Below are 9,461 nucleotides of genomic sequence, written 5' to 3'. Positions count from 1 at the left end.
TAAGGGGTGATAAAGATTTTTCATTTAGCAAGTATTTTTACAAGGGGGTACAAAAATGTATAACCAACTTTTTCAATGTTTAATATCTCCCCAAAATTAAGGGAAAGAAAACACCAACAGCACTATAACTGAATAATAGATTCAACAAGGTCCTCAAGAGGTGCCAACTCTACTTTGTCGATCAAACGGAATTCCTGCAAAATAATATAGCATATCAGCCAGAAAATTCAGCAAGAAAATAAAAAGACGGCAGCAGTCAAGTTGAATCCAAAAGCAGACTTCCCATATTTGCATTTGAATGAGATTTGAACTTGCAACATCTAGGTCACAAGATTACCTTACCATTGCATCAAGGTTCACCCTCACTAGAAATTATTATATAGTCCGCGAAATCATCACATGTTCATGGTCTTGACCAATCTTCACTTGATACGTAACCCAATTTTATTAACTTTATCTTGTAAATTGAAAAATTGGACTACGTGTCACGTGGAGATTGACAAGATCATAGACATGTGGTGGTCCAAATCATGCAATAATTTCTCCACCCTTGCACAACCAACCCAATACAAAACCAAAAGAGGAAGAAAGAAATGCATAATTCAACTTTTTTTTTTATATCTTTATAACCCACTTACCCAAGTAAATAAAACAAAGTGCTTGAAGCAAGTATTAAGGTGAGCTTCTTCCTTCAAACTCACTATCTTCTGAAAATGTGAGTGGTAAATGTGGGCATATACACGGAATAGTCGCTTGAAAATTGTCTTGACAACATCTCGGAAATTGGTTGGAAAGGGAGCCCCTACAACAATGCAACAATAAATAAAAATAGTGCTATGATGCATATAATTAGCAAATAACAGTCCTGAAAGTTCAGCTAACTGGCCCACTAGCTTCATCAATACGTCAAACATACCCAATCTTTGAGGGAAAATTGTTTCATCATCTAGCTGAGATTCAATCCAGTCCATCAAATACTCAACATATTTTGGAGCAGACACCTCTATTGGTTTCTTTATAGTAACACCATCAGCCCATCGATACTCATACCTGTAGAGTTAAAAATATATTGAATACTTGTCTCATATATATGTATAATGTTGTTTACAATGACTTAGTTTGTTCATTTAAGGATACGAAGCTCCGGATAATTGACTCACTGGACAATGAAAAAGAAAAAGAAAATTGGCATAGAAAATGTGAAAAAGAGTCATACAAGTACAATGACTTGGGTATGCCCTTTTATTCACAATGTTGTGTAAAATAATTTTTCCCAGTTTTATAGTTGAAATATGTTTCCTTTTGTCACTCCCCATGCATTTAGCTCTATTAATCATCTTAGAAAATATATTTAGCAACTCGAAGTCAATCGATGTAAATACATTGCATACACGCCAAAAAGAGAAAAGATACATATAATAGCCAATCTAATCTAGCTGCAACAATACTATGTAAGTAAAATAAGAGTTGGTTGAAGGATCAAACAATACTTTGGTCCTGCAGTCATTGAAGGGCAGTTACTTGGCGTGCAGAATTCTGTAAGAGTACCAAACAGGATATTCACTTGATTAAAGAAGTCCACAGCTGCACATAAAAACAAAATATAAATGTCAATGTGCAAAAAAAATTATAAGCAATTTTGCAGTGAAATATCATTTACCAACGACTAAAAATTACCAGGCTATGTGTAAATACAACACCAAACAATGTCAATTATATAGAAGAGGTTAAGAAAATAAGCCTCATGAATATGGAAGAGAGACAGGGCAGAACACAATTTGTAGTTGGAAACTTGAGCACTATTTGCAAAAAGCTAAATGTTAAAGATTCTTACTGTTTACAGCTAGCCACTCATTAATATCTTCACCAGGGGGCAGTTTAACAGCCTCCCTCAAGTTCCCACTACCCAACGTGGCATCTATGTGTTTTTGAAGTTGAGCACCCTGCATTTCATAATCAAAATGCATAGAAGGCTCAGTTGGTTGAATATAAACAATAAAGAAAAAAATAGAAAGTAATCCAGTGACCATTCCACAAGTAAAAAGACCACCAACCTTACTTCCAGATGGAGCGCTCTTTTTTGGACGAAATGTTTTTTGGTTTCTGCATGGATCAAAGTTTGATAATGTATGAGTAGTCATCGACAGAAAAAAAAAACAAAAGTATACCACACTACGAGCCAAAAGAACAAACAAAATAACAAAAAAAAGAGGGATTAATCGAATCAGACAATTCATTTTACTTACGGAAAAAGTAGCAGGGAAAAAATTGCAGACTGGAGCAATTTTGATAGAGTCACTACAATGTTCCCTGAATTCAAGGACAAGGGGGCCTCCTGGAAATAAAGTACTGAAATTCTGCTTGTCCATTTTATTCATTCATTCACTATATATAGCAAGAGTACCCAATGTGTGCATATAGGTCCTCTGTTCGTACAGACAAGGAATATTAGGAAAGGACATGCTAACGGTCATGACAGCACATGGACCATCCTAACAAACTCAGAATCCACTAACAACAAACTGATATTCCTATAGAATCTACTAACAAACTTTATTTCTATTCTCTGAAACGCATAGGCTTGGTGATAGTTCTCTTGGGCCTGCTGACGTTGGTCTCTTCCTCCCTTAGGCCATTTTTGTTGCTGTCTGTAGTCACAATATCACTAACATTGCCATCCCCTGGGAGAATCACCTTGTCCTCAAGGTGAAATGTCCGAGAAAGATCGTCCCAGCGTTCCCACGTTGTATCTTCAGGGGAAAGGCCTAACCACTAAACCAAAACCCAATGAATGGGAGGAGTAGAATCATGGTCCCATTTAGATTATAATATGGTTAGTGGTTGAATCAAGGGATGATGATCATGGAATATGGAGGGTAGAGCTTCAGGCTGGACTGGCGGGGGACCTCTATGCAGTTTGAGTAAGACACAGTGGAAAACCGGATGAATTTTGGAGTGAGGGTGTATGCTCAGTTATTTGATACGGGACATAAAATCGTTTCGCGAGTTAGGTATATGTTGACCCGGAGACCGATGTTTGGCGATAGGGGCGCAAACGAACATAAACCCAGTCACCAATACTATAGGACACATCCCTGCGCTTTTTGTCAGCTTGCATTTACATAGCAGTTTGAGCTTTGAGGAGCTTTCGGTGGAGAGTTCGTAGCATAGCTTGGCACTCCGAAAGCAACTGGTCAACGGCCTCAATAGTGGAAGACCCAAGCAAATAATGGAGAATGGATGGAGGAGGTTTACCATAAATTATTTGATAAGGGGACTGTCCTGTGGCTGAATGCACAGCGGTGTCATAAGACCATTCTGCTAATGCGACGAATTTTCCCCATCTCGACAGGTTAAAATGCACAAAGGCACGAAGGTATTGTTCCAGCGTACGGTTAAGGATCTCTGTCTGCCCATCGGTTTCAGGGTGATAGGCAGTGCTCATACGGAGTTAGGTGCCGCTAAGCTTGAAGAGTACACGCCAAAATTTGCTAATAAAGACAGGGGCGCGATCATAAACCATGCTACGGGGTATCTCGTGGTGTTTGCAGACCAATTCAAGGAATAATTGAGCAACCTTGAAAGCTGTGAAATGGCCTGGAAGACCACCGAAATGAGCTGCCTTAGAGAAACGGTCAACAACAACAAGAATAACGGAATTGTATTGCCATTGGATAAAGGAAGGCCTGTGATGAAATCAAGGAAAAAGTCCTCCCAAACAGCTGTGGGAACTGGCAATGGTTGGAGCAGATCAGTTGGTCGTTTGGTTTCATACTTCGTAGATTGGCAAGTGATGCATTGTGCTACAAAATTTCTGACATCCTTGCGCATTCCCTTCCAAAAGAAGTTTTCCAGCAAACGAGCAAGGGTTTTGGTAACACCCATATGGCCTGCGACAGATGTTTGATGAAATTCCTATAACAAAATGGTGCGAAAGGGTGTGGTAGGGTCTATCTAGATACACCCCTTAAAAATAACTAGTCCTTCGTGAATGCGATAATCGCAAAATTCCGTAGGGTGGTCATTAATATTGCGGACCAAATTGTGGAATGCCTCACTAGAAGATAGGTTGCGCTGGAGCTCGTCCAGGAAGGCGAATTGAGGGACAGAAAGTATCAAGCACTGGCCGTCCGAACGGGAAAGGGCGTTCGCAACCACATTATGTCGTTCAATGCAATATTGGATCAAATAATCGTATCCCATGAGTTTTGAGAGATAAACTTGTTGTTCAAGTGTCTGCATTACCGACGTCATGAGATCCTTGAGGCTCTTATGGTCCGTGAGAATAATGAAAGGGTGTCCCAATAAATATTGCCGCCATTTCTTCACAGCTGAAGTGATAGCATGTAACTCGCGAATGTAAGTGGAGGCGCAAGCTTAGCGTGGACAGAAGTTCTTGCTGAAAAAGGCTATGGGGTGGTTAGATTGCATGAGGACAACACCCATAGTGGCGCCCAAAGCATCTGTTTCCAAAACAAATGGTAAGGCAAAATCCAGAAGGGCCAAAACAAGGGCCTCGGTCATGGCTCTCTTCAAGGAATCAAAAGCTTGTTGAGCACTAGGTGACCATTGGAAGAAGCCCATATGGAGTAATTGGTTCACAGGATGGGCAATAGCAGCATACCCTTTAATGAACTTGCGGTAGAATCCTTTGAGTCCTAGGAATCTGCAAAGAGCTCGAACAAAGGAAGGGATGGGCCAATCGGTCATTGCTTTTTGGAGGGTTTTGACGCCACTCCAGACTGAGATATAATATGACCAATGTACTCTAGATGACGTTGGCCAATAATGCATTTGGAATCCCATAGATAGAATTTGTTCTCCTAAAGACGAGAAGACACTGGCCAAGTGTTCAAGATGGTCCGCCAAAGAATGGCTCTAGACAAGGATATCATCGAAGAAAATGACCACAAACCAACGAATGAACGGAGCTAGTGTTGTGTTCATGGTAGCCTAAAACGTGGATGGGGCGTTACATAGCCCAAACAGCATCACTCTATATTCGTAGTGTCTATGATGAGTTCAAAAGGTGGTCTTTGGTATATCTTCCAAATGCATACAAATCTGGTGAAATCCTTGGCGTAAGTCAAGCTTGGAGAACCACGAAGCACCACCCAATTCATCAAGCAATTCGTCGATGGTTGGAATGGAAAATCTGTCACGGATCGTTATCGCATTCAAGGCTTGGAAATCCAAGTGCCACCTTTCTTCTTCACCAAGAGTAATGGAGAAGAATAGGGGCTCCGACTTGGCTGGATAAGGCATTCACACAATAATTCATCAACCTAACATTCAATTTCGCATTTATGAAAATGTGGGTACCGACAGGGACGAACATTGGTCGGAGAGGCATTGGGTGAAGGTGAATTTGGTGGTTCGTAGGACGATCAGGTGGGAGACCGGTGGGAGTAGTGAATAGATGTTGAAATTTGTGTAGCAGAGATGAGGGGTGAGGGTTGGGGTGGTCAGGACAGTCTAGGGTGACAGAATGCTTGGGTGTTGGAAGTAATTGGATGTGGAAGAAGGCAGAGGCAGCGTGGATCTGGACCAGATGCTTGACCTGTTGGGCCGAAATGTCCAATGGTGGGGAAGGGGGGTAGGAATGGATTTCAACTTGGGTGCCATCCCTAATAAATGACATGGTAAGAGCCTGATAGTCGGTCACAATTGGGCTTAGTTCCTTAAGCCACTGGACACCCAAGACCACATCAGCCCCACTAATGGGTAGTACATGGAAGTCGACCACAAAATGGTGCCCTTGAATGGAAAGGGGAACGGAACAGAGGTGCAGGCAATCGATGACGAAGCCGTCACCCACCATGACCCACAAGGCTGGAGTTGTTCAAGAAGGGAGGCCTAAGAACTTAGCGACCTTGGTCTGGAGGAAGTTATGGGTGCTTCCTCCATTGATCAAAATCGTAATGGGGTGGTGGTTGATAGAGTCTTGCAAACGAAGAGCCTCGTAGATGGGATGGTCGGACAACGCATTAAAACTGATCTGTGGATGTGGCAGTTCTTGGTTGGTTTCATCCTCGGCGATGAGAAGGAAGAAACCAGCCTTGTAGCGGTGATTGGGGCCAAACTTCTCATCGCAGTTGTAGCATAAACCCTTCTCGTGACAGTCAGCTATCTCTTCAGGGGATAAACGACGATAGCGGGGCCGAGGTGCTGCTGGAGAAGATGGAACAAGAGAACAGGTAGGAGCGGTTGCGGATGATATGGGTGGAGGTTGTGGCTCTGCCGGAGGCAGAGGTAATGGAAGGGGGTTGCTGATAGGTTTAGGGCAATTGAAGTGACGACAGTCCTCCAATTTTTCCACCTGTAACTTCCCAAGCGCCACAGCCTATGGTAAGGCCACTGGTTGTAAGGCTTGAACTTTGAGGCGGATTCCCGGATGGAGACCCAAAATGAAGCAGCTGAGTAGAAAAGGGTGAGGGAGGCCGACAACGTGATTGGCCAGACGTTCTAAGTCAGTGAGATACTTCGTGACTGTGCCACACTGGGTGAGCTTGAAAAGGGCACCTCAAGGGTCCTCATAAAATGAAGGAGCGAAACGAGACTCCAAAGCCTGCAATAAGGCTAGCCAAGAGGTTATGAGCCCATTGTGGTACATCCACTGGTACCAACTGAGGGCAAGACCATCCATATAAAAGGAAGCAACAAACGGGCGCTTGTGCTTAGGTGTGTCATGAAACTCAAAAAATTGAGAAATTTTGAAAATCCACCCTATAGGATCAGCACCGTTAAAACGGGAAACATCTAGTTTCAAGTGGTGTTTGCGGGGTGGAGAAGAAGGTGTGGGAATAAGGGTAGCAAGTTGGGTAAGGATGGAATCGACTTTAGAAGCCAGGTCTGATTGAGAAGTGGAAAGGAGTTTGATAGATTCCTTTAAGCGGTCAATGGATTTGCCGTGGGTTAGATCGGCCATGAAGGAAGGCAACGAGAACACCAATTGATAGAGTCACTACAAGGTTCCCTGAATTCGAGGACAAGGGGGCCTCCTGGAAATAAAGTACTGAAATTCTGCTTGTCCATTTTATTAATTCATTCACTATATATAGCAAGAGTACCCAATGTGTGCATATAGGTCCTCTGTTCATACAGATAAGGAATATTAGGAAAGGACAAGCTAAAAACCATGACAGCACATGGACCATCCTAACAAACTCAGAATCCACTAACAACTAACTTATATTCCTGTAGAATCTACTAACAAACTTTATTTTGATTCTCTCAAACGCATAGGCTTGGTGATGGTTCTCTTGGCCTGCTGACATTGGTCTCTTCCTCCCTTAGGCCCTTTTTGTTGCAGTCTGTAGTCACAATATCACTAACAAATTTGGCTCATACAATTGTTTCTACTAATGATCTATGCCCAATAAATGCGTATGGATTCAAATTTTGTCAACTAATTTTGAAACAATTATTGTTGAAGGCAGCATTACATGCTCATTAACGTTACAAAACTGGTTTTTATGTCCCATTTCACATAACCAAAAAAGTTATGAAAAATTCAATAGCACAATTAAATTTTGATGGCATGATATTCATCATTCAACATTTTTAAGCCACCTATACAGCGCGCAGACGCAGCTAAGTCAAAAGCATCCTTGTAACATCAAGTTAAGTATGACCAGCTGAGAATGACACATGCATACATGAGATCATAGCTCTACCCACCCAACAGAGGATCCTTCAAAGCCCCAAAATTTAATTCTTGGCACGACAAAAAGTAAAAAACCTATTAGTACACACCCAGTTTAAAAACATTTAACATACTATTTGGTTGGAAGAGAATGGAAACGACAGAAGGAATTTCGACTCTTGATTGGTTCCAAAATTCCTTCCTTTCTCCCCCAATTTAATTCCTTCACCCCCTCCTTTGATCCAAACAAACCTTACAGGCTTACATTATTTAGATTTCTATTTGAATTCTCTGTCCTGAATCACTTGATCATCTTCTATTAGCAGTTTCAGAATGAGACAAATTCCCATTGCTATAACACAAAGTAATAATCAAATTGAAGCAAACGAATTTCACAGCCATATTACCAACATATGTTCAGGTAATCATTATGCCACAGTTCTATCATATGATTAACCATCCCATTCAACAGAACACAAAAGACAATTATGTAACAAACATATTAAGAAAACACTAAGATCAAACAAAGGGGATAAAAATTCATCTAAAAACAAATCAAGGGCAACCTCAACATCAAAATCCCAGCTCATCCTCAAAGGGTAAAACAAAAACACATAAAAAGAATTTTTTATTTTAAAAAAAAAACAAATGCATAAAAACACAGAATCTAAAATGAACAGATGAAACGGAAGAAAAGGAGAGAAACTTGGATGAAGAACCTGTTTCCAAGACCGAAGAGACTCATGGTGACGAAATCCCAAGGGTCTCTCTTTCTTGAAGATCCAAATACCAAAGGGTCGTCCTATCAAAATCACAAAAACCAAAATTTGAAGAATGACCAAAACGAGTTTATATATATATATATATATATATAGACACACAGAGACAGAGAATGCTTAACCTCCTTATTGCCAGTCTGTCATTTCCTCCGTCTCTCTCTCTCTCTCTCTCTCTCCTCCCAAGGGAGAGAGAAAGGCAAAAACTCCATTTGCCAACCTGCATATGCTTGCTTACCTGGCTGGCTCTGCCTGATGCTCTTTCTTTTTCTTTTCTTTGGTTTTCTTAATTTTCTAATATTCTTATCTTTTTTTTAAAATTTATGTTTAGCATATATTCCTCTTTTTACTATTATTTCCCCCCTTTTTTTTTATCCTCTCATCTCCTCTTAATTTTAAGAGATTAGTGGAGGAATGATAGTCTTTAAAAGGATATTGTAACAGTTGTATGTGAAGAAATTAGGCATCGAATTAATGGTGAATGGAAGCATTAAAATGAGATATACTTTTTTATTCTTTAAGAAAATTCTATGGTGGTGGTGGCCTGTAAAAAAAAAATGGTCTTTTTATTTTGGTTGAGTGGTGGGCTTAAATTTAAAATTTTATTTTTAAGAAAATTTAATTCAGTTGCTTAAACAAATTGTTATAAATTTTCTACATTTTATTTAATTATTATGGATAAAAAACAATTAAAATGTTCTGTTAATACGTTAAAAAAAAAAGATTCTGAGTTAACTAAGGATTTTACAAGTTGTCATGCTCTTTTTTTTTTTAAATGTTCAATGTATACCCTATTTTTATAATACACAGGAAAAAAATAAAGAAAAATATAAATGTGATAAATAATATAATAAAAAAAAGAAAGATAAAAAGAATATGTGAGATAAAAAGAAAGTTAATAAATGATATCAATAATTCTAAATCTTTTACCTTAACTTTTTTTGGACAAAATTTATAAGTACAATTAAGATTACAGTCGTATACTCAAATTAGATAAGTTCGACACGACATACCAGCAGGAAAAAGAAATTGACTAATCT

At 39.8% G+C, this 9,461-nt stretch overlaps 1 protein-coding gene across 2 annotated transcripts; it reads right to left on the bottom strand.

Annotated features, from left to right (window-relative positions):
- Positions 1-8,704, bottom strand: LOC100806027 (mps one binder kinase activator-like 1-like). 2 transcript variants are annotated; one of them, NM_001254046.2, is made up of 8 exons: positions 8,547-8,588; positions 8,365-8,447; positions 2,055-2,103; positions 1,835-1,943; positions 1,491-1,584; positions 917-1,050; positions 639-802; positions 74-194 (listed from the first exon to the last, which is right to left on the bottom strand). In NM_001254046.2, the coding sequence occupies exons 2-8, from the start codon at positions 8,388-8,390 to the stop codon at positions 123-125; spliced, it is 648 nt and encodes a 215-aa protein (NP_001240975.1). In that variant the 5' UTR covers positions 8,391-8,447; positions 8,547-8,588; the 3' UTR covers positions 74-122. The 2 variants fall into 2 exon arrangements, with proteins under 2 accessions (XP_040865399.1, NP_001240975.1); XM_041009465.1 differs by having other exon boundaries at positions 1-194; positions 639-1,050; positions 8,547-8,704.
- Between the last annotated feature and the right edge of the window lie 757 nt (positions 8,705-9,461).

The sequence above is a fragment of the Glycine max genome, chromosome 15 (assembly GCF_000004515.6).
Source record: "Glycine max cultivar Williams 82 chromosome 15, Glycine_max_v4.0, whole genome shotgun sequence".
NCBI lineage: Eukaryota > Viridiplantae > Streptophyta > Magnoliopsida > Fabales > Fabaceae > Glycine > Glycine max.
The sequence above is the reverse complement of the archived record's forward strand: the minus strand, read 5'-3'. Positions and strand labels throughout refer to the sequence as shown.